A 25,563-nucleotide genomic window follows, 5' to 3' on the forward strand; every position below is an offset into this window, starting at 1 on the left:
TCAATCCCTTATCCTGGGGTCCCTGAAAAGCCTGATTCCTTCTCCCCTGGGGTGAGCCAAATGTTTAGACTTCACTTGTGGACTGGGTCTGATAGGGTTTGTTTTATAAACTAGGGATTGGTACATAAATTAGGGATTACTATGTAAACCAGGGTTTGGTATATAAAGAAGGGATTAACATATAGAGTTTGGTATCAATCAGTGGTATTTAGTGAGAGCTTACTGTGTGCAGAGCATTCATTCATTCAATCATATTTATTGAGCGCTTACTGTGCAGAGCACTGTACTAAGCGCTTGGGAGAGTGCAGTACAACAGAGTTGGTAGCCACGTCCCCTGCCCACAACGAGCTTTCAGCCTACAGGGGTTTATATAAACTAGGGATTGGTATATAATTTAGACATGACGTGTGGTGTGTATGTGTATATGTGTTCATATGAGAAGCAGTGTGGCTTAGTGGTTAGAGTACAAGCCTGGGAATCAGAAGGTCCTGGCTTCTCACGCCAGCTCTGCTACAAGTCTGCTGTGTGACCTTAGGCAAGTCACTTCGCTGTGCCTCAGTTACCTCATCCGTAAAATGCGGATTAAAACTGTGAGCCTCATGTGGGACAGGGACTGTTCCAACTTGACTAACTTGTATCTACCCCAGTGCTTAGAACAGTGCTTTGCACATAGTAAACGTGGAAACGTGCTCTGTCAGGGCTGCAGGGGCATCGGGAGTCCAGCAAGGATGCGCTGTAGCTGTGACTCGTAGGCGGGTCCTCAGCCTTGGCCTGGGTGGGCAGCCTCAGGGAGGGAAGTATCTCTCCGCTGCCCCGGCCCCGATCACCCCATCCCGATCTCCCAATCCGACCAGCCTCCTCTCGCCCTCCCTTCTGCAGATTTCCACAAGGAGGCCGAACCCGAGGGGAAGAAGAAAGGAAAATTCAAGCCCATCAAGGTGCTAAAACTTCTGGGGAACAAGCATGACTCCAAAAGCAAGTCACCTAAGGACAAAAGCTAAGAGCTGGGCCCAGCCAATCGGGAGATCCGGCCAGGCGGGAGACCCGGCCTCCCGACAGAGCCTCCGTCCCCGACCCTGGGAGCCAGAGGCCCTGTTGGTTAGCCCCCTGCCTCCCACCCTGCCCACCGGCACAGGTTCTAGCTGAGACGGGGCACCCTATTCTCTCCCCTGAGGAGGATTTCAGGATCCACCCAGAAGAGGAAGGAGGAGGAAGCGGGGCTCTCCTGGACCGTGGCCTTCCCCTTGCTCAAGATCTTCGGGTTGAGCCCCCCAAAGAGTTCCCTGTGCCTCCCTCTCTCTTTGCTGTGGGCAGCAGGGGCAGCTGCCAAGGAGATCTGATCTGGTTGGATTTCTAGAGTGAACAAGGTTTTTATTCCCGACTAGCTGAGCGGTAGAGGATCGAGATGGCGGCGGGAATCTTGCACTACCGACCCCTGACCCCATCCCTGCCAAACTGACTGCCAAGGCTGCCTCTTCCCTCCCCACCCACTCCACCTCCGCCCTCCCCTCCCACCCACGTCCAAGAAACAGCTCGCAATTTGTAGCTTTCACTGCCACAGGTTCAACTGTAATCCCTCCTCAGCTCTCCTCCCTTCACGGCTCCATCGCTCCGGGCCCGTGGCGATGATGAGGGGGTCAAGGAGCAGTGCTCAGCTTCCTTGGCTTTCTCTCTGAGCACAGGGGGTCGGTCTCCTCTCCTCCAGACTCTTGCTTCGGCCTCAGGATTGGCCGCAGGAGGCACTTTCTCCCTCTGACCTTCCCCCCCTAAAAACACACACCTTTCTTCCTCCTTGCCTTGGAGATATTTATTAAGCTGTTTGACCAGTCTGAGTTAGAGGCCGAATTCCAGCCGCGGTGGCTGCGTTTGGATTTCCGGTGACGGGGAGCTGCAGAGCCCCCTGGGCCAGAGTAAACCTGGCACGGGGGCCGAGTGCCTTCTTTCCTCCCTTGTTCCCCCTCAGAGCACCAATGGAAAGGACACCGATCTGTCCCCTCTCACTGACCTCTCTGGGCCTGTCCCCCCACAGTCCAGCCAACTCAGTACCAACTGAGGCCGGCTAGGGAAAGGGTGGGCCCGATGTGGCCGGGGTGGTGACCGCTCCTTTTCCAGGCCGTCTCTGGTCCGGAAGACTTCCTCGGAGGTCAGTTGCCAAAGGTTCTATGAACAACAGCTTTTGGGCTGTGCTTCCTTCTGCCTATCTGTTGAGTGAGGACCAAACCGTCCGAACTCCCCGGGGAGCTCTGTCTGCGCAACAATAAATGGAAAATGACCGCATTTTCAGCCCTCCACCAGCCAACTCGTGTTTTCCCAACATCTCTGTCCAACTCCTACCTCACTGTCTGGTGGGCGGTCATTTCTGTTTAGTCCAGAGGGTGGTCGGCCCGGTGCTCCCGCACCCAGGAGGCGCTCAGTAAATGTTAGCGATTGCTGGTTGGGTGAGAAGCTTCCATAAGAAAGTGATGCCCGGGAAGAGGGTGGAGCTTCAGAATGGGAGTGGGGGAGAAGAGCCCCCTACCCCGGCCTGAACCCACCCCGCCTCTCCAGGCCACTCCGGACCCCAACACGTTTGGCTGCTAGTTTCGGACTTAGGTCTTCTCCGAGCACTTAGTACGGTGCTTCTCACGCAGTAAGCGCTCAATAAATACGATTTCATTCATTCATTCATATTTAATGAGCGCTTGCTGTGTGCAGAGCTCACCGTGCTAAGCGCTTGAGGGAGTACAATTCTCTGTCCACAATGAGCTTACAGGCTAGAGGATCGTAGAGGACCTTAGAGGAATGAAATGGGCTACAAACCACTGAGTCGTCACAGGTCCACTTCTCTCCTCCCACGTTTGGCTCTTGGTTCATTGGGAACAAAAGCAGCTTGTCCTCGGGATAAGCCTGAAAGGACCTGAAGGAAAACGGATCCCAAAAGCTCGAGTAATAATTGATTGTGGTATTTGTTCGGCGCGTCCTGGTAGATACAGTTCATTCAGACTGGACTCAGTCCCTGTCCCGCGTGGGACTTACAGTCCAGAAGGGAGGGAGAATAGGCACTGAATCCCCATTTTACAGATGAGGAAACTAGGGCCAAGAGAAGTGGAGTGACTTGTCCAAGGTCGTACAGCAGGCGAGTGGTGGAGCCGGGATGAGAACCCAGGTCCCTGATCCCAGGCCCGGGCCCCGACTGCTAGGCTCTGCTGCTTGTCTGGATGGAGGATTTTTTGCCCCTCTGAAACTGGAGTTGCACCTTGATGGCTGATAATCCAAAGTTCAAGGGGCCGCAAGGTATCCAAGCTATCCTGACCTCAATCTGGGATGCCCTTTCTGTTCACCAAACTGTCAGCTGGCGCACAGGGCCGGGCGATAGGTCTTCCCTCCCTGAGTGTTTCTCATCCGGTCCGTAGGGAGCGATGGGCGGTGGCTAGTTAGTCCAGCATGGCTTGGAAGGGAGTTTTCGTCGTCTTTCTAACTCAGAGAACAAATCAAACTGGCCCCTTTAAAAGCAAAACTCAGGTTTATGTAGGATTCAGCCAAGAAGACCGTGCGTTGATTGGGATTTTTTCCCCCCGGCCTTTATGGAGCTCCATGTCTGTGCTGGAGAAATCGACACAATGCTGGGAAGAAGTGACTAAGGCTGCCTGTGTTCTGAGTCTCGAAAAGAAACTGAATATGCAGCGCAGAAAGGGGATTTGGGAAGGATTCAGGGTTGAGGGGTGGGGCGGATTTGTTTGGGATGGTGGTAGGAGGGCGGTTCACTTGGGTGGCCAGGAGAAGGTGTCCTCTTTGCCCAATTTTCCTAAAAGGAGGGAATCTGGTCCCACCCATTGTCCACCCTGCTGCTGACTGCCCACTGCTAGGCAGCTCTTCTCAGAGAACAGCAAGGCTTCTTGGACTCCTGGGGGCTTCCAGGTCTGCCCCCAACTAGGTCTGTGTGGGTGGCAGGTGGCCATGCCTGGGCGTCCCGGGGCGAGGGGAGTTCGGACTTGCGGGTGAGCCAGGCTGGTCTGCTGCGGGCAAGCCCCCAGCTCTGGATACAGACCCGTCCCTGGAGCCGGGTGGAGCCGGGAGCCTTGCGGTTGTGTTGGGTTCCTCAGAAGAGGCTCTGGCCACCGCTTCTTTAAGTTTGCGGCTTCTCTTTTTATCGAGGTCCTCCATCTCTCGCAGTTTCTGCACAGGGCAGCAGGAGGAGAGAGTTTGGGAGTTTAAAGAATCCAGAATCGATTCCGGGGCCGCAGCTGGTCCCCCGGGTCTCCCGGCCCCTGCGGACTCTTCCTTCCACGCCTAACATTCGGACAAAGCTTTGCCAGGGGATCGCTCACGCCAACGGGCTCCCCTGACCAAGGCCCGCTGGGAAGCAGGCCTCGGAGGGAGGGGACCTCAATCTTACCTGGGAGATCTCAGTGAGGATGATCCCTCGATACTGTTTGCCCCGGCCCAGGGCTTCCATCTGTAACAGGAACTCCCGCCTCTCCCGGACTTCGTTCACCACTGAACGGCAGAGGCGGAGGGTCAGTGCCGGGAAAGGAAAGCCGGCGAGCGCCTCGTGAAAGGGTCCCCAGAGAGCCCCCATACCCGTTCACGTTGATCCGGTCAATGTCACGCCAACTGTTTTCCCTGAGCCAGAACAAACACCTGCACACTTAGCGGACTGAGTTTTCAGCCCAGGACGCTAGTGGGGCAATTGAGGCCGCTCACTGCGACGGGGCTCGGTTTGCTGTCCATTTGGGCTTGTGAAGGGAAGGCAACTGGGGAGGTGTTGCAATTTTGCTTTTTCTCGTGCGTGCTTCCGGGTTGCCCGGAAGGGCACAGGATCGGCCTCCTTTTTCGCTTGCTGGGCTATGATGGAGGGCTACACTTCTTTCCCCGACTAAGCCCTCATCTCCCCTCCCCACACCCATTCCACCGCGTCGCCTATGTACTTGGCTGTGTATCCCTTAAGCACTTTGATCCTCCCAATCCCATGCACTTATGTACATATCTTTACACTCTGCCATCTCCCCTCTCTGTAATTTATTTTATGTCTCTTTGCCTCTGTAGACTGTAAGCTCCCTGTGGGCAGGGATCGTGTCTACCGACTGTTTTACTGTACTTTCCCAAGTGCTCAGTACAGTGCTCTGCACCCAGTAAGTGCTCAATAAATACCGGTGATGAACTGATTTACCTCCTCCCTCTTTCCGGCTTCCTCCATCTCTGGAGTGTTCCCTGAGGTGCCTAGCCACTCAAGTGGGTGCGCTTGAAGGAGTGGCAAAGCCTGACATGCTCTTCAGTTAATAATAATAATAATAATGATGGCATTTGTTAAGCGCTTACTATGTGCAGAGCACTGTTCTAAGCGCTGGGGGTGGATACAGGGTGATCAAGTTGTCCCACATGGGGCTCACAGTCTTAATCCCCATTTTACAGATGAGGTAACTGAGGCTCAGAGAAGTGAAGTGACTTGCCCAAGGTCACACAGCAGACATGTGGCAGAGCCGGGATTCGAACCCATGATATAGTTAAGATATGGTGATGCCCGGGCGGCTGGAATGGGCCAAGAAGTAGGCCCGGTGGGTGCCGGCTAGGTGATCCTGACTCCGCCAATTGTCAGCTGTGTGACTTTGGGCAAGTCACTTCACTTCTCTGTGCCTCAGTTACCTCATCTGTAAAATGGGGATTGACTGTGAGCCCCGCCCATGGGACAACCTGATCACCTTGTATCCCCCCCAGCGCTTAGAACAGTGCTTTGCACATAGTAAGTGCTTAACAAATGCCATTATTATTATTATTTGCCCTGGCTCCACCTAGTACCTGTTGTGTGACCCTGGGCACATCTCTTTGCTTCTCTGGGCTTTAGGTTCCTCATCTGCAGAATGGGGATTCAGTACCTGTTCTCCCTCCTACTTAGACTGCAAGCCCCTTGTGGGACATGGACTGTGTCAGACCTGATTATATTGTGTCTGCCCCAACACTTAGTACAGTGTTTGACACATTGTAAGTGCTTGGCAAATACCACTGTTATTATGTGAGCCCGTTGTTGGGTAGGGACCGTCTCTATATGTTGCCGATCTGTACTTCCCAAGCACTTAGTACAGTGCTCTGCACACAGTAAGCGCTCAATAAATACGATTGAATCAATGAATTATTAGTGGTACTACTATTATTAATAATATCACTATTATTATGATAGTGATATAATATTCCACTCCGCCACTTGTCAGCTATGTGACTTTGGACAAGTCACTTAGCTTCTTGGCTCAGTGGAAAGAGCCCGGGCTTTGGAGTCAATGGTCATGGGTTCAAATCACGGCTCCACCAATTGTCAGCTGTGTGACTTTGGGCAAGTCGCTTAGCTTCTTGGCTCAGTGGAAAGAGCCCGGGCTTTGGAGTCGGTGGTCATGGGTTCAAATCCCAGCTCCACCAACTGTCAGCTGTGTGACTTTGGGTAAGTCACTTAGCTTCTTGGCTCAGTGGAAAGAGCACAGGCTTTGGAGTCGGTGGTCATGCGTTCAAATCCCGGCTCCACCAATTGTCAGCTGTGTGACTTTGGGCAAGTCACTTCACTTCTCTGCGCCTCAGTTACCTCATCTGTAAAACGGGGATTGACTGTGAGCCCCCCGTGGGACAACCTGATCACCTTTTAACCTCCCCAGCACTTAGAACAGTGCTTTGTACAGAGTAAGCGCTTAATAAATGCCATTATTATTATTATTATTACTTTGTATCCCTCCTAGTGCTTAGGACAGTGCTTGGCACATAGTAAGTGCTTAACAAATGCCATTATTATTGTTGTTATTATCAATAACAATAACGGTAAAGGCAACATGGCAACCAAAATAGTCCTTCCAGGAGATGCTGGCCGGGTGTCCACATGACGTGGGGGTCTCCGTGCTCAGCTTTCTCCGCTGGACCCCACTGGGGACGACCCAAGCTCCCATCCCGAACCCAGCAGCCCCCAACTCCTGGCCGCTTTACACACAGACCCTGAGCCCGCTGTTGGGTAGGGACCGTCTCTCTCTGTTGCCAACTTGTACTTCCCAAGCGCTTAGTACAGTGCCCTGCACGCAGTAAGCGCTCCATAAATACGACTGAATGAACGAATTGGCCCCTTACATTCCTCAAACCGGTCAGGCTCGGGGGCCGATTCCTCTTGCGGGGCAGGTTTCTGCTTTCTTTTCCGCTCCTCTACATCCTTCCCGGTGGCAAAGATGTTTTGGAGTCTTTCCTTCTCCTTTTCCAGATCTCCTGCAGGGACCAAGGAGACGAAGTGTTAGAGGATGAGTCTTCTCTACACACGCACCGGGACGCATCTGAGGAGGGAGACATCATGAGGAAACGCGGGAGGTATACCCTCGGCTCCCTTATACAGAAGCTTACTGGATAGTGCACGGGCCTGGGATTCAGAAGGCCATGGGTTCGAATCCCGGCTCGACCACTTGTCTGCTGTGTGACCCTGGGCAAGTCACTTCACTTCTCTGGGCTTTGGGTTCCTCATCAATCAATCAATCAATCATATTTATTGAGCACTTACTGTGTGCAGAGCACTGTACTAAGCGCTTGGGAAGTACAAGTTGGCAACATAGAGAGACGGTCCCTACCCAACAGTGGGCTCACAGTCTAAAATGGGGAGACAGAGAACAAAACAAAACATATTAACAAAATAAAATAAATAGAATAAATGGGGATTAAGACTGCGAGCCCCATGTGGGACAGGGACCGCGTCCAACCTAATTTGCTTGTGTTATCCCCAAGTGCTTTAGTACAGTGCCTGGCACATAGTAAGCGCTTAACAAGTACCATATATCTTACATCTGGGAAGCGCCGAGCGTTTCTCCATTCTCCATCCAATGAACAAGGAGGAGAAGAAGCTTGCTCTTTTAATCATTTTGACAGATGGAAATAAAGCCCAAAACACAGACAGAAAGGATTTTGCCCACGGTGACCTAAGACCCCTGCAGTTGAGGTAATAATAATAATAATGATGATGGCATTTATTAAGCGCTTACTATGTGCAAAGCACTGTTCTAAGCGCTGGGGTAGATACAAGGTAATCAAGTTGTCCCACGTGGGGCTCACAGACTTAATCCCCATTTTCCAGATGAGGGAACTGAGGCCCAGAGAAGTGAAGTGACTTGCCCAAAGTCACACAGCTGACAAGTGGAGGAGCCGGAATTCGAACCCATGACCTCTGACTCCAAAGCCTGGGCTCTTTCCACTGAGCCACGCTGCTTCTCTAATAATAAGCGCTTACTATGTGCAAAGCACTGTTCTTAGCGCTGGGGAGGATACAAGGTGATCGGGTTGTCCCACGGGGGGCTCACAGTCTTCATCCCCATTTTCCAGATGAGGTAACTGAGGCCCAGAGAAGTGAAGTGACTGGCCCAAAGTCACCCAGCTGACAACTGGCGGAGCCGGGATTTGAACCCATGACCTCTGACTCCAAAGCCCGGGCTCTTTCCACTGAGCCACGCTGTGGGAGGAGACTTCAAGCCTCCTGGCTCCCAAGTCAGGGGCTCAGCCATGACTAGAGTACGGAATCCTCTGGTGAAGCAGCGGTTTTCCAGAGTGATTTCGACGGCGGCCCCGGCCAGCAGGAAGATGCCCCCGGGAAGAAAGGTGGGAGGTCTTAGGCTGGAGGAATCCAAGGGGAAGGGAGCAGGGTGCGTAAACTCTGCAAAATGAGAGTTTTGTTTTGTTATCGGTCTCCCCCTTCTAGACTGTGAGCCCGTTGTTGGGTAGGGGCCGTCTCTATATGTTGCCGACTTGTACTTCCCAAGCGCTTAGTCCAGTGCTCTGCACACGGTAAGCACTCAATAAATACGACTGAATGACAGGGATTGGTACCAAAAAAGCTATCCGGGACCCCAAGCTGCACTCAGGAATCTGGGTTTTCCCCCAGGCTGGCTGGGTGACCCTAGCCAGGAGACAGTCCTTCTCTGGACTGAGGTTATCCTCATCTGCAAAACGAGAGTTTTGCTTTGTTATCGGTCTCCCCCTTCTAGACTGTGAGCCCGTTGTTGGGTAGGGGCCGTCTCTATACGTTGCCGACTTGGACTTCCCAAGCGCTTAGTCCAGTGCTCTGCACACAGTAAGCGCTCAATAAATACGACTGAATGAATGAATGAATGAGAGGGATAATGAGGTGGCCCTGAAATGTTCTATGCTAAGTGAATAGAGATCATTAGAAACAGCGTGGCTCAGTGGAAAAGAGCCCGGGCTTTGGAGTCAGAGGTCGTGGGTTCAAATCCCAGCTCCACCAATTGTCAGCTAGGTGACTTTGGGCAAGTCATAACTTCTCCGTGCCTCAGTTACCTCATCTGTAAAATGGGGATTAAGACTGTGAGCCCCCCATGGAACAACCTGATCACCTTGTAACCTCCCCAGCGCTTAGAACAGTGCTTTGTGCATAGTAAGTGCTTAATAAATGCCATTATAATTATTATTATTATTAGGAGAACCACAGAGTGGGGAAGGATCCAAATGAGTTCAGTGAGTCAGGAGTGACGTGGGAGCTTGCTCAGGTCAGTTTCTGAAGCATCGCCCTGGTATTTTTCTAGGAACGCCCCGGCGATTTCAGACAGGAATAAGATCCAGTGTGTGTTGCTGCGTAACTGTAATGATGATAATAATGACATTATTGTCCCACTGGGAGCTCACAGTCATAATCCCCATTTTACAGATGAGGTAACTGAGGCCCAGAGAAGATTTCCCCCTTCTAGACTGTGAGCCCACTGTTGGGTAGGGACCGTCTGTTTATGTTGCCAACTTGTACTTCCCAAGTGCTTAGTCCAGTGCTTGGCACACAGTAAGCGCTCAATAAATACGATTGAATGAATGAATGAATGAATGAATGAATGAAGTGACCTGCCCAAAGTCACCCAGCTGACAACTGGTGGAGCCAGGATTTGAACCCATAACCTCTGACTCCAAAGCCCGGGCTCTTTCCACTGAGCCACGCTGCTTCTCTTACTCTTACTCTTACTTACTTCTCTTACTCCTTCTCCTGCACAATGAGATTCAGGACGGTTGAGGAAGAAACTCAATTATTGTACCTACCCACCTTGCCTTGCCTGCTTGCCTTCCATCCCCGAGAAGAGAAATTTCCCTTGTCCCCGCATTGGGAAACTTACTGGTGGGCTGAGGCCTGTATTGCTCCCGGGTGTAGGCGTCGTTGGCCCGGCAGATGTTTGCCGGCCGGAGGTGGGGTCTGGCCGATAAGATGGGAGGGAGGCGGAGGCCGGGGGGACGGGTGGTCGGCTTGGGCGGCGATGGTTTCTGGCTGGAAGTGGGGTGGCCCTCGACCGGCAGGGCATCGCCTCCTGGGGAAGGAACACCGGGGTTGGCTCAGGACGCGGGAGCCTTGAGGTAAGGACGGAGCTCAGGGTGAAAGGAACTCATGGCCTAGTACCAAGAGCGTGGGCTTGGGATGTAGAGGACGTGGGTTCTAATCCTGTCTCTGCCACTTGTCCGCTGTGTCACCAAGGGCAACTCACTTCACTTAGAGATTTCTAGACTGTGAACCCACTGCTGGGTAGGGTCTCCATCACCTGGCCCCCTCCTACCTCACCTCCCTTCTCTTCTTGTCCAGCCCAGCCCGCACCCTCCGCTCCTCTGCCGCTACTCTCCTCACCGTTAGGCCTCGTTCTCGCCTGTCCCGCCATCAACCCCGGGCCCACGTCCTCCCCCGGGCCTGGAATACCCTCCCTCTGCCCACCCACCAAGCTAGCTCTCTTCCTCCCTTCAAGGCCCTACTGAGAGCTCACCGCCTCCAGGAGGCCTTCCCTCACTGAGCCCCTTCCTTCCTCTCCCCCTCGTCCCCCTCTCCAGTCCCCCCATCTTACCTCCTTCCCTTCCCCACAGCACCTGTATATATGTATATATGTTTGTACATATTTATTACTCCATTTATTTTACTTGTACATATCTATTCTATTTATTTTATTTTGTTAGTATGTTTGGTTTTGTTCTCCATCTCCCCCTTTTAGACTGTGAGCCCACTGTTGGGTAGGGACTGTCTCTATATGTTGCCAACTTGGACTTCCCAAGCGCTTAGTACAGTGCTCTGCACACAGTAAGCGCTCAATAAATACGATTGATTGATTAGAGAAGCAGCGGGGCTCAGTGGAAAGAGCCCGGGCTTTGGAGTCAGAGGTCATGGGTTCAAATCCTGGCTCTGCCAATTGTCAGCTGGGTGACTTTGGGCAAGTCACTTCATTCAATCATTCATTCAATTGTATTTATTGAGTGCTTACTGTGTGAAGAGCACTGTACTAAGCACTTGGGAAGTACAGGTTGGCAACATATAGAGACGGTCCCTACGCAACAGTGGGCTCACAGTCTAGAAGGCTTCACTTCTCTGGGCCTCAGTTCCCTCATCTGTAAAATGGGGATTAAGAGTGTGAGCCCTCCATGGGACATCCTGATTACCCTGTACTCCCCCAGCGCTTAGAAAAGTGCTTTGCACATAGTAAGCACTTAACAAATGCCATCATCATCATCATTATTATTATTATTATTATTAGAGAAGCAGCATAGCACAGTGGAAAGAGCATGGGCTTGAGAGTCAGAGGTCATGGGTTCAAATCCCAGATCCGCCAATTGTCAACTGGGTGACTTGTGGGCGAGTCACTTCATTCAATCACTCATTCAATCGTACTTATTGAGTGCTTACTGTATGCAGAGCACTGTACTAAGCGCTTGGGAAGTACAAGTTGGCAACATATAGAGACGGTCCCTACGCAACAGTGGGCTCACAGTCTAGAAGGCTTCACTTCTCTGGGCCTCAGTTCCCTCATCTGTAAAATGGGGATTAAGAGTGTGAGCCCTCCATGGGACATCCTGATTACCCTGTACTCCCCCAGTGCTTAGAAAAGCGATTTGCACATAGTAAGTGCTTAACAAATGTCATCATCATTATTATTATTATTATTATTAGAGAAGCAGCGTAGCACAGTGGAAAGAGCACGGGCTTGAGAGTCAGAGGTCATGGGTTCAAATCCCTGCTCCGCCACTTAGCTGTGTGACTTTGGGCAAGTCACTTCACTTCTCTGTGCCTCAGTTACCTCATCTGTAAAATGGGGATGAAGACTGTGAGCCCCCCGTGGGACAACCTGATCACCTTGTAACCTCCCCAGCGCTTAGAACAGTGCTTTGCACATAGTAAGCGCTTAATAAATGCCATTATTATTATTATTATTCTCTGTGCCTCAGTTACCTCATCTGTAAAATGGGGATTGAGACTGTGAGCCCCACATGGGACAGGGACCGGGTCCAACCCATTTGCTTGTATTTACTCCAGCGCTTATACAGTGCCTCACATATAGTAAGAGCTTAACAAATACCACAGTTATTATTGTTATTATTAATAAATAATAATAACTTATCTGTGCCTCAGTTACCTCATCTGCAAAATGGGGATTAAGACTGTGAGCCCCATATGGGACAGCGACTGTGTCCAACCTGATTTGTTTGTATCTACCCCATTGCATAGTACAGGGCCTCACACATAGTAAGAGCTTAACAAATACCACATTTATTATTGTTATTATTAATTACTTATCTGTGCCTCAGTTACCTCATCTATAAAATGGGGATTAAGACTGCGAGCCCCATATGGGACAGGGACTGGGTCCAACCTGATTTGCTTGTATCTACCCCATTGCATAGTACAGTGCCTCGCACATAGTAAGCACGTAACAAATACCACAATTATTGCCACAGGTCCTCCTTGACATCTGAATGGCTGGAATGGGCTGGAGGTGGAAAAGGGTGATTCTGGGAGGAAGAGAAAAGTAAGTAGGAAAGATGGAGAAGCAGCGTGGCTCAGTGGAAAGAGCCTGGGCTTTGAAGTCAGAGGTCATGGGTTCAAATCCCAGCTCCACCAACGGTCAGCTGTGTGACTTTGGGCAAGTCACTTCACTTCTCTGGGCCTCAGTTACCTCATCTGGAAAATGGGGATGAAGACTGTGAGCCCCCCATGGGACAACCTGATCACCTTGTAACCTCCCTAGCGCTTAGAACAGTGCTTTGCACATAGTAGGTGCTTAATAAATGATATTATTATTATTATTATTATGGAGAAGGGGAGATGCAAGGGAGAGGTAAATGGGTGGGGGATGAGTTGGGAAGAAGAACCTGGGGTGGGTACGTAAGGGAGAGGCCCCGGGTATGGACTGCATAATAATTGAAGCAATTGATAAGTGCTTACTTTGCGCCAAGCGCACTGTACTAAGCTCTGGGTAAATTCGAGATAAATAAAATAAAATAAATAATGGCATTTATTAAGTGCTTACTATGTGCAAAGCACTGTTCTAAGCACTGGGGAGGTTACAAGGTGATCGGGTTGTCCCACGTGGGGCTCACAGTCTTCATCTCCATTTTACGGATGAGGTAACTGAGGCCCAGAGACGTGAAGTGACTTGCCCAAAGTCACACAGCTAATTGGCAGAGTGGCAATTCGAACCCATGACCTCCGACTCCAAAGCCCGGGCTCTTTCCACTGAGCCATGCTGCTTCTCTGATCAGGTCCCACCTGGGGCTCACACTGTAAGTAGGAAGGAGAACTGCCTGGCACATAATAAGTGCTTAACAAATACCACAGTTTTATTATTAGCAGGTGTCGAACCCCCATTTTACAGATAAAGGAGCTGAGTCTCAGAGAAGCTAAGTGAATCGCCCAAGATCACATAGCGGGCAAGTGGCAAAGGTGGAATTAGAACCCAGGTCCTCTAACTCGCAGATCTGTGCTCTTTCCGTGAGGCCACTTCTCAGAGGACTGAAACTCCTCACCATTGGTTAGCTTTAAGGCACTCAATCAGCTGTCCCTTCCTACTTAACCTCCCTCATTCATTCATTCAGTCAATCATATTTATTGAGCGCTTACTGTGTGCAGAGCACTGTACTAAGCGCTTGGGAAGTATAAGTCGGCAACATATAGAGACAGTCCCTACCCAACAATGGGCTCACGGTCTAGAAGGGGGAGACGGACAACAAAACAAAACATATTAGCAAAATAAAACAAATAGAATAGTAAATATGTACAAGTAAAATAAATAGAGTAATAAATCTGTACAAACATATATACAGGTGCTGTGGGGAGGGGAAGGAGGAAGGGCCGGGTGGGGGGCTCCCCTCCCCGACAACTCAGCCCAACCACTAAACTCCTCTAATTCATTCAATCGTATTTATTGAACGCTTACTGTGTGCAGAGCACTGTACTAAGCGCTTGGGAAGTACAAGTTGGCAACATAGAGAGATGGTCCCTACCCAGCAGTGGGCTCACGGTCTAGAAGGGGGAGATGGACAACAAAACAAAACATATTAACAAAATAAAATAAATAGAATAGGAAATGTGTACAAGTAAAATAGAGTGATAAATCTGTACAAACATATATACAGGTGCTGTGGGGAGGGGAAGGAGGTAGGGCTGGGGGGGGTCCCCTCCCCAGACAACTCAGCCCACCCACTAAACTCCTCTAATTCATTCAATCGTATTTATTGAGTGCTTACTGTGTGCAGAGCACTGTTACTAAGCGCTTGGGAAGTACAAGTCGGCAACATATAGAGACGGTGCCTACCCAACAACGGGCTCACGGTCTAGAAGGGGGAGACGGACAACAAAACAAAACATATTAACAAAATAAAATAAATAGAATAGTAAATGTGTACAAGTAAAATAAATAGAGTGCTGAATCTGTACAAACATATATACAGGTACTGTGGGGAGGGGATGGAGGTAGGGCTGGAGGTTCCCCTCCCCTGACAACTCAGCCCACCCACTAAGCTCTTCTAATTCATTCAATCGTATTTATTGAGCGCTTACTGTGTGCAGAGCACTGTACTAAGCGCTTGGGAAGTACAAGTTGGCAACATAGAGAGATGGTCCCTACCCAACAACGGGCTCACAGTCTAGAAGGGGGAGGACGACAAAACAAAACATATTAACAAAATAAAATAAATAGAATAGTAAATGTGTACAAGTAAAATAAATAGAGTGCTGAATCTGTACAAACATATATACAGGTACTGTGGGGAGGGGAAGGAGGTAGGGCTGGAGGTTCCCCTTCCCTGACAACTCAGCCCACCCACTAAGCTCTTCTAATTCATTCAATCGTATTTATTGAGCACTTACTGTGTGCAGAGCACTGTACTAAGTGCTTGGGAAGTCCAAGTTGGCAACATAGAGAGATGGTCCCTACCCGACAGCGGGCTCACAGTCTAGAAGTCTCTTATGCCAACCTCCTCACCCACACTACTCTCTCTTGCTATTGACCCCTTGTCCACCTCTTCCCTTTGGCCTGGAATTCCTTCCCCCTCCAAAAATGACCAACCGCCACTCTTCCCATCTTCAAATCCAAATTAAAATCATATCTCCTCCAATAAGCCTTCCCTGACTAACATCTCTTACTAATAATAATGGTGGTATTTGTTAAGCGCTTACTATGTGCAAAGCACTGTTCTAAGCACTGGGGAGGTTACAAGGTGATCAGGTGGTCCCACGGGGGGCTCACAGTCTTCATCCCCATTTTACGGATGAGGTAACTGTGGCACAGAGAAGTGAAGGGACTTGCCCAAAGTCACACAGCTGACAGTTGGCAGAGCCGGGATTTGAACCCATGATCTCTGACTCCAAAGCCCGGGCTCTTTCCACTAAGCCACGCTGCTCTTCTCCTCACTGTATTCTCCCTCCCTCCTATGTTGCACTTGGGTTTGATCCCCTAAGCACTTTGCTATCCAAGTGCTTAGTGCAGTGCTCTGCACACAGTAAGCGCTCAATAAATACGATTGAATGAATGAATGAATTCACCCCACCCGTTCCCCCATCCATAATTTATTTTAACACAAATTATGTTAATAATAATAATGATTCAATTATTCAATAATTCAAATTATTGAATCAATAATGGATAATCAATAATAATCATCATTCGATATTAATAGTAACATCACAATATATTATGCAATAAATATTATCACATTATATCATATGGCATTATCATATATTATATTATATGACACATACAATACAATAATAATAGTTTTAGTATTAATAGTTATAATATTAAAATAATTATTATTCAATATTAATGTTGATCAATAATAATTGATCACTGAATCAACAATGATTCAAATTATTCAATGATTCAATAATGGGTCAATAATAAGGATGGTGGCATTTATTAAGCACTTACTATGTGCAAAGCAACATTTGCCTCTGTCCCACTGAGGGTAGGGATCATATCTACCAATTCTGTTATACCCTCCCAAGTTCTTCAGTGTCCTGCACACAGCAAACACCCTATAAATACCATTGATTGATTGATTAATGAATTGATTGACCGAAACGGGGCCCTTTAGAGGTCCCTAGGGCCATCCTCTTTTCTCCAGACAATCAGTTCTCAGAACGGTTCGGTCGGCTGCAGTGGGGTCGGTGTCTGGCCTGGTGATTTTCTTGACTCACTTTTCATGAAGTCCCTGATCTGCTGCTGCTGGAAGTTGTTGAGTTTGGATTCCTGCATCATCACTGCAAGAGAAAAAGTCACTCTGTGACTATGCAAGAGGGTGGAGGCTGGCACCACCTTAGGTCTTTGATTTGCACCCTTTATTCACCCTGCTCAGCCCCACAATGCTTATGTATATATAATAATAATAATAAGAATTATAATAATAATAATGGCATTTATTAAGCGCTTACTATGCGCAAAGCACTGTTCTAAGCGCTGGGGAGGTTAAAAGGTGATCAGGTTGTCCCACGGGGGGCTCACAGTCTTTAATCCCCATTTTACAGATGAGGTAACTGAGGCTTGCCCAAAGTCACACAGCTGACAACTGGTGGAGCCGGGATTTGAACCCATAATCTCTGACTCCGAAGCCTGGGCTCTTTCCACTGAGCCACACTGCTTCTCTGATATTGATATATATTGATAATAATAATAATAATAATAGCACTTTATTAAGTGCTTACTATATGCAAAGCACTGTTCTAAGCGCTGGGGAGGTTACAAGGTGATCAGGTTGTCCCACGGGGGGGCCCACAGTCTTAATCCCCATTTGACAGATGAGGTAACTGAGCCACAGAGAAGTTAAGTGACTTGCCCAAAGTCACACAGCTGACAATTGGCGGAGCCGGGATTTGAACCCATAACCTCTGGCTCCAAAGCCCGGGCTCTTCCCACTGAGTCACACTGCTTCTCTGATACTGATATATATTGATAATCATAATAATGATGGCACTTTATTAAGTGCTTGCTATATGCAAAGCACTGTTCTAAGCGCTGGGGAGGTTCCAAGGTGATCAGGTTGTCCCACAGGGGGCTCACAGTCTTAATCCCCATTTTTCAGATGAGGTAACTGAGGCACAGAGAAGTTAAGTGACTTGCCCAAAGTCACACAGCTGACAATTGGCGGAGCCGGGATTTGAACCCATAACCTCTGATTCTGAAGCCCGGGCTCTTTCCACTGAGCCACGCTGCTTCTCTGTTATTGATATATATTGATGCCTGTCTACTTGTTCTGTTTTGATGTCTGTCTCCCCTCTTCTAGATTGTGAGCCCATTGTTGGTTAGGGATTGTCTCTATTTATTGCCAAATTGTACTTTCCAAGCGCTTAGTACAGTGCTCTGCACACAGTAAGCGCTCAAGAAATATGATCGAATGAATGAATGAAATCTGGAATTTATTTATTTATATTAATGTCTGTCTCCCCTTCTACACTGTAAGCATTATTATTACAGTGCCTGGCACGTAATAAGTGCTTAACAAATACTATTATTATCACAGAGAAGCAGCGTGGCTCAGTGGAAAGAGCACAGGCTTTGGAGTCAGAGGTCATGGGTTCAAATCCCGAGTCCGCCAATTGTCAGCTGTGTGGCTTGGGGCAAGTCACTTCACTTCTCTGTGCCTCAAGTTCCCTCATCTGTAAAATGGGGATGAAGACTGCGAGCCCCCCGCGGGACAACCTGATCACCTCGTAACCTCCCCAGCGCTTAGAACAGTGCTTTGCACATTTGCTTGCATCCACCCCAGCGCTTAGTACAGTGCCTGGCACATAGTAAGTGCTTAACAAATGCCATTATAGATAATGAATTCTAGGATATTATACTCTCCCAAGCACTGAATACAGTGCTAGAGAAGCAGCGTGGCTCAGTGGAAAGAGCCTGGGCTTTGGAGTCAGAGGTCATGGGTTCAAATCCTGGCTCTGCCAATTGTCAGCTGTGCGACTTTGGGCAAGTCACTTCACTTCTCTGGGCCTCAGTTCCCTCATCTGGCAAATGGGGATTAAGATTGTGAGCCCCACGTGGGACAACCTGATCACCTCGTATCCCCCCAGTGCTTAGAACAGTGCTTTGCACATAGTAAGCGCTTAATCAATCAATTAATCATATTTATTGAGCGCTTACTGTGTGCAGAGCACTGGACTAAGCGCTTGGGAAGTACAAGTTGGCAACATATAGAGACAGTCCCTACCCCACAGTGGGCTCACAGTCTAAAAGGGGGAGACAGAGAAGAAAACCAAACATACTAACAAAATAAAATAGAATAGAAATGTACAAGTAAAATAAATAAATAAATAGAGTAATAAATATGTACAAACATATATACATATATACAAATACCATCATTATTATTATTATTATTATTATAGTAAGTGCTCAATAAATGTGACTGATTGATTGGTTGGGCAACGGCGTTCTTCACCACTGACCTCTGAGCAACTCCCGTGTTTGTGGACTGTAAGCTGTCTGGGGGCAATGCCAGAAGCCACTTCCTCTAGCCACAGCCCCTCTCCTCTCCTGGGATGCCATGGTGGAGACCTGGGAAAGGAAAAAAAACACCCATCATCCTTCTTTCTCCGCTTCCCACCTGGACCAGGGCCCCAATAACAATAATAATGGCATTTACTAAGCGCTTACTATGTGCAAAGCACCGTTCTAAGCGCTCGGGAGGTTACAAGGTGATCGGGTTGTCCCACGGGGGGCTCACAGTTGTCACCCCCATTTTACAGATGAGGTAACTGAGGCCCAGAGAAGTGAAGTGATTTGACCAAAGTCACACAGCTAACGATTGGTGGAGCTGGGATTTGAACCCATGACCTCTGACTCCAAAGCCCGGGCTCTTTCCACTGAGACACGCTGCTTATCTCCGCAATGTCTACCTTGGGGAGAGTCCCCAAAACCTGAGGCTCTTCTAAAACGCCACCTCTTTCCCCCCTCTTCATCCAGATTGTACTCCAACTTCCTGAGCGAGATTCTTGATTACCCACCCACAGTTAGTCAATTATATTTACTGAGCACTTACTGTGTGCAGAGCACTGTACTAAGCACTTGGGACAGTCTCCAAAACCTGAGGGCCCTTCTAAAACACTACCTCTTTCCCCCACCTCCATCCAGGTCGTACTCCAACTTCCTGAGGGAGATTCTTGATTACCCACCCACAGTTAGTCAATTATATTTACTGAGCACTTAGTATGTGCAGAGCACTGTACTAAGCACTTGGGACAGTCCCCAAAACCTGAGGGCCCTTCTAAAATGCTACCTCTTTCCCCCCTCTTCATCCAGATTGTACTCCAACTTCCTGAGGGAGATTCTTGATTACCCACCCACAGTTAGTCAGTCAATTATATTTACTGAGCACTTACTGTGTGCAGAACACTGTACTAAGCACTTGGGACAGTCCCCAAAACCTGAGGGCCCTTTTAAAACGCTACCTTTTCCCCCCCTCTCCATCCAGGTCGTACTCCAACTTCCTGAGGGAGATTCTTGATTACCCACCCACAGTTAGTCAGTCAATTATATTTACTGAGCATTTACTGTGTGCAGAGCACTGTACTAAGCACTTGGGACAGTCCCCCAAACCTGAGGGCCCTTCTAAAATGCTACCTCTTTCCCCCCTTTCCATCCAGGTCGTACTCCAACTTCCTGAGGGAGATTCTTGATTACCCAACCACAGTTAGTCAATTATATTTACTGAGCACTTACTGTGTGCAGAGCACTGTACTAAGCACTTGGGCCAGTCCCCAAAACCTGAGGACCCTTCTAAAACGCTACCTTTTTCCCCCCTCTCCAACCAGGTCGTACTCCAACTTCCTGAGGGAGATTCTTGATTACCCACCCACAGTTAGTCAATTATATTTACTGAGCACTTACTGTGTGCAGAGCACTGTACTAAGCACTTGGGACAGCCCCCCAAACCTGAGGGCCTTTCTAAAACGCTACCTCTTTCCCCCACCTCCACCCTCTATTTATTTATTTATTTTACCTGTACATATCTATTCTATTTATTTTATTTTGTTAATATGTTTTGTTCTCTGTCTCCCCCCTCTAGACTGTGAGCCCGCTGTTGGGTAGGGACCATCTCTATATGTTGCCAACTTGGACTTCCCAAGCGCTTAGTACAGTGCTCTGATGAGGATGATGATCATGGCATTTGTTAAGCGCTTACTACGTGCAAAGCACTGTTCTAAGCGCTGGGGGGGATACCATGTGATCAAGTTGTCCACGTAGGGCTCACAGTCTTAATCCCCATTTTTACAGATGGGGTAACTGAGGCTCAGAGAAGTTAAGTGACTTGCCCAAGGTCACACAGCAGAGTTGTGGTGGAGTCGGAATTCGAACCCACGGCCTCTGACTCCAAAGCCCGGGCTCTTCCCACTGAGCCACACTGCTCTGCACACAGTAAGCGCTCAATAAATACATTGATTGATTGATTGATTGATTGATCCAGGTCGTACTCCAACTTCCTGAGGGAGATTCTTGATTACCCACCCACAGTTAATTATATTTACTGAGCACTTACTGTGAGCAGAGCACTGTACTAAGCACTTGGGACGGTACAATATAACAGACACATTCTCTGCTCACAATGAGCTTACAGTCTAGGGGGGAGGCAGACGTTAATATAAATAAATAACAGATATGTTATTTATATATCCCCTTTTAGATATATCCCCTTTTAGACTGTGAGCCCACTGCTGGGTAGGGGCTGTCTCTATATGTAGCCAATTTGTACTTCCCAAGCGCTTAGTACAATGCTCTGCACATAGTAAGCGCTCAATAAATACGATTGATGATGATATGTACGTTAAGTTTTGTGAGGCTGGGAAGTGGGAGGAATAAATAAAGGGAGTCAGTCAAGGTGACACAGAAGGGAGCTGAAGAAATGGAAAAGAGGGTTTAAGCACTTAAATACAATAATTATCATTAACAGTATAACTACAGCAATATCAATGATAATAACTATTATTATAGGGGACGCGGTGTGGCAAAATGGATAGAGCCTGGGCCTGGGTTCTAATCCCAGCTCCGCCACTTGTCTGCTGGGTGGCCTTGGGCGAGTCCCTTCGCTTCTCTGTGCCTCAGTTTCCTCATCTGTAAAATGGGGATGGAGACTGTGAGCACCACGTGGGGTGGGGACCGCGTCCAACCCGATTTGCTTGTACCCACCCCAGCGCAGAGTGGCTTAGTGGAAAGAGCCCGGGCTTGGGAATCAGAGGCCGTGGGTTCTAATCCCGACTCTGCCACTTATCGGCTGTGTGACTTTAGGCAAGTCACTTGACTTCTCTGGGCCTCAGTTCCCTCATCTGTAAAATGGGGATGAAGCCTGTGAGCCCCACATGAGACAAGCTGATCACCTTGTATCTACTCCAGCGCTAAGAACAGTGCTTGGCACGTAGTAAGCGCTTAGCAAATACCATCATCATCATTATTATTATTATTATTACAGTGCCTGACGTGTAATAAGCGCTTCACAAATACTATTATCATTATTATTACAGTGCCTGGCACGTAATAAGAGCTTAACAAATACTATTATTTATTATTTTTATTGCAGTGCCTGGCACGTAATAAGCGCTTAACAAATACCATTATTTATTATTATTATTATTACAGTGCCTGGCATGTAATAAGCGCTTAACAAATACTATTATTATTATTATTATCATTACAGTGCCTGGCACATAAGCGTTTAACAAATACTATTATTTATTATTATTATTACAGTGCCTGGCACGTAATAAATGCTTAACAAATACCATCACCATCATCATTATTATTATTGTTATTATTATTACAGTGTCTGGCCCGTAATAAGCGCTTAACAAATACTATTATTTATTATTATTATTACAGTGCCTGGCACGTAATAATCACTTAACAAATACTATTATTATTATCATTATTATTATCATTACAGTGCCTGGCCCGTAATAAGCGCTTAACAAATACCATCATCATCATCATTATTATTATTGTTATTATTATTACTGTGTCTGGCCCGTAATAAGCGCTTAACAAATACCATCATCACCATCATCATCATCATTATTATTATTGTTATTATTATTACAGTGCCTGGCACGTAATAAGCACTTAACAAATGCTATAATTATTATTATTATTATTATCATTACAGTGCCTGGCACGTAATAAGTGCTTAACAAATGCCATCATCATCATCATCATCATCATCATTATTATTGTTATTATTATTACAGTGCCTGGCCCGTACTAAGCGCTTAATACCATCATAATCATCATCATTGTTATTATTATTGTTATTATCATTACAGTGCCAGGCCCGTAATAAGCGCTTAACAAATACCATCATCATCATCATCATTATTATTATTATTGTTATTATTTTTACAGTGCCTGGCACGTAATAAGCACTTAACAAATATTGTTATTATTATTATTATTATCATTACTGTGCCTGGCACGTAATAAGAGCTTAACAAATACCATCATCATCATCATTATTATTATTATTATTATTGTTATTATTATTACAGTGCCAGGCCCGTTATAATCGCTTAACAAATACCACCATCATCATCATCATTATTATTATTGTTATTATTATTACAGTGCCCTGCACGTAATAAGCACTTAACAATTATTATTATTATTAATTATTATTATTATTATTATCATTACAGTTCCTGGCACGTAATAAGCGCTTAACAAATGCCATCATCATCATCATCATTATTATTGTTATTATTATTACAGTGCCTGGCCCGTAATAAGCGCTTAGCAAATACCATCATCATCATCATCATCATTATTATTATTGTCATTATTATTACAGTGCCTGGAACGTAATAAGCACTTAACAATTATTATTATTAATTATTATTATTATTATCATTACAGTGCCTGGCACGTAATAAGCGCTTAACAAATACCATCATCATCATTATTATTATTGTTATTATTATTACAGTGCCTGGCCCGTAATAAGCGCTTAACAAATACCATCATCATCATTATCATGATTATTGTTATTATTATTACAGTGTCTGGCACGTGATAAGCACTTAACAATTATTATTATTATTATTATTATTATTATTACAGTGCCTGGCACGTAATAAGCGCTTAACAAATACCATCATCATCATTATTATTATTGTTATCATTATTACAGTGCCTGGTCCGTAATAAGCGCTTAACAAATACCATCATCATCATCATCATTATTATTGTTATTATTATTACAGTGCCTGGCCCGTAATAAGCGCTTAACAAATACCATCATCATCATCATTATTATCATTGTAATTATTATTAGTGTCTGGCACGTGATAATCACTTAACAAATATTATTATTATTGTTATTATTATTACAGTGTCTGGCACGTGATAAGCACTTAACAAATATTATTATTATTATTATTGTTATTATTATTATTATTATTACAGTGCCTGGCACGTAATAAGCGTTTAACAAATACCATCATCATCATCATTATTATTATTGTTATTATTGTTACAGTGCCTGGCCCGTAACAAGCGCTTAACAAATACCATGATCATTATTATTATTGTTATTATCATTACAGTGCCTGGCCCGTAATAAGCGCTTAACAAATACTATTATTTATTATTATCATTACAGTGCCTGGCACGTAATAAGCGCTTAACAAATACCATCATCATCATTATTATTGTTATCATTATTACAGTGCCTGGCCCGTAATAAGCGCTTAACAAATACCACCATCATCATCATTATTATTATTGTTATTATTATTACAGTGCCTGGCCCGTAATGAGCACTTAACAAATACTATTATTATTATTATCATTACAGTGCCTGGCACGTAATAAGCGCTTAACAAATACCATCATCATCATTATTATTGTTATCATTATTACAGTGCCTGGCCCGTAATAAGCGCTTAACAAATACCATCATCATCATCATCATCGTCATCATTATTATTATTGTTATTATCATTACAGTGCCTGGCCCGTAATAAGCGCTTAACAAATACTATTATTTATTATTATTATTACAGTGCCTGGCACGTAATAACAAATACTCTCATTATTATTATTATTATTATTGTCATTACAGTGCCTGGCCCGCAATAAGCGCTTAACAAATACCATCATCATCATCATCATTATTATTATTGTCATTATTATTACAGTGCCTGGCCCATAATAAGCGCTTAACAAATACTATTATTTATTATTATTATTACAGTGCCTGGCACGTAATAACAGATACTATCATTATTATTATTATTATTATTGTCATTACAGTGCCTGGCCCGTAATAAGCGCTTAACAAATACCAGCATCATCATCATCATTATTATTGTTATCATTATTACAGTGCCTGGCCTGTAATAAGCGCTTAACAAATACCATCATCATCATTATTATTGTTATCATTATTACAGTGCCTGGCCCGTAATAAGCGCTTAACAAATACCATCATCATAATTATTATTGTTATTATTTTTACAGTGCCTGGCCCGTAATAAGCGCTTAACAAATACCATCATCATCATCATCATTATTATTATTGTCATTATTATTACAGTGCCTGGCCCGTAATAAGCGCTTAACAAATACTATTATTTATTACTATTATTACAGTGCCTGGCACGTAATAACAGATACTATCATTATTATTATTATTGTCATTACAGTGCCTGGCCCGTAATAAGCGCTTAACAAATACCATCATCATCATCATCATTATTATTGTTATCATTATTACAGTGCCTGGCCCGTAATAAGCGCTTAACAAATACCATCATCATCATTATCATTGTTATCATTATTACAGTGCCTGGCCCGTAATAAGCGCTTAACAAATACCAGCATCATCATTATTATTATCATTATTACAGTGCCTGGCCCGTAATAAGCGCTTAACAAATACCATCATCATAATTATTATTGTTATTATTTTTACAGTGCCTGGCCCGTAATAAGCGCTTAACAAATACCATCATCATCATCATCATTATTATTATTGTTATTATTATTACAGTGCCTGGCCCATAATAAGCGCTTAACAAATACTATTATTTATTATCAATCAATCGTATTTATTGAGCGCTTACTATGTGCAGAGCACTGTACTAAGCGCTTGGCTTTATTATATAATAAGCGCTTAACAAATACCATCATCATCATTATTATTGTTATCATTATTACAGTGCCTGGCCCGTAATAAGCGCTTATCAAATGCCCCAATGCTGATTACAGCGCGACAGTAGAGGGTGAAGCGGCCGGTCCTGCCTCTGCCCTCCGGGAGCGGCCCCGGTCACCATGACAACGGGCACGCCCCCCCCCCCAC

The 25,563-nt window shown here is 46.2% G+C and overlaps 2 protein-coding genes across 2 annotated transcripts in view; one reads left to right on the plus strand and one right to left on the minus strand.

The window, feature by feature from the left end:
- Window positions 1-2,277, plus strand: part of MICALL1 (MICAL like 1) — a 43,476-nt gene extending 41,199 nt beyond the window's left edge. Inside the window, exon 16 of the mRNA XM_038756783.1 lies at window positions 880-2,277. Coding sequence (XP_038612711.1) covers window positions 880-1,001 — 122 coding nt within the window. The 3' untranslated portion in view covers window positions 1,002-2,277. The remainder of the gene's footprint in view (window positions 1-879) is intronic.
- Window positions 2,278-3,852: 1,575 nt separating this feature from the next.
- On the minus strand, window positions 3,853-25,545 carry C14H22orf23 (chromosome 14 C22orf23 homolog). The gene is made up of 7 exons (XM_038756869.1): window positions 25,471-25,545; window positions 18,668-18,776; window positions 16,424-16,486; window positions 10,095-10,283; window positions 7,078-7,209; window positions 4,376-4,476; window positions 3,853-4,155 (listed from the first exon to the last, which is right to left on the minus strand). Exons 2-7 carry the CDS (start codon window positions 18,765-18,767, stop codon window positions 3,910-3,912), a joined length of 831 nt encoding a protein of 276 aa, XP_038612797.1. The 5' UTR covers window positions 18,768-18,776; window positions 25,471-25,545; the 3' UTR covers window positions 3,853-3,909.
- Between the last annotated feature and the right edge of the window lie 18 nt (window positions 25,546-25,563).

This window comes from Tachyglossus aculeatus, chromosome 14 (assembly GCF_015852505.1).
Source record: "Tachyglossus aculeatus isolate mTacAcu1 chromosome 14, mTacAcu1.pri, whole genome shotgun sequence".
NCBI lineage: Eukaryota > Metazoa > Chordata > Mammalia > Monotremata > Tachyglossidae > Tachyglossus > Tachyglossus aculeatus.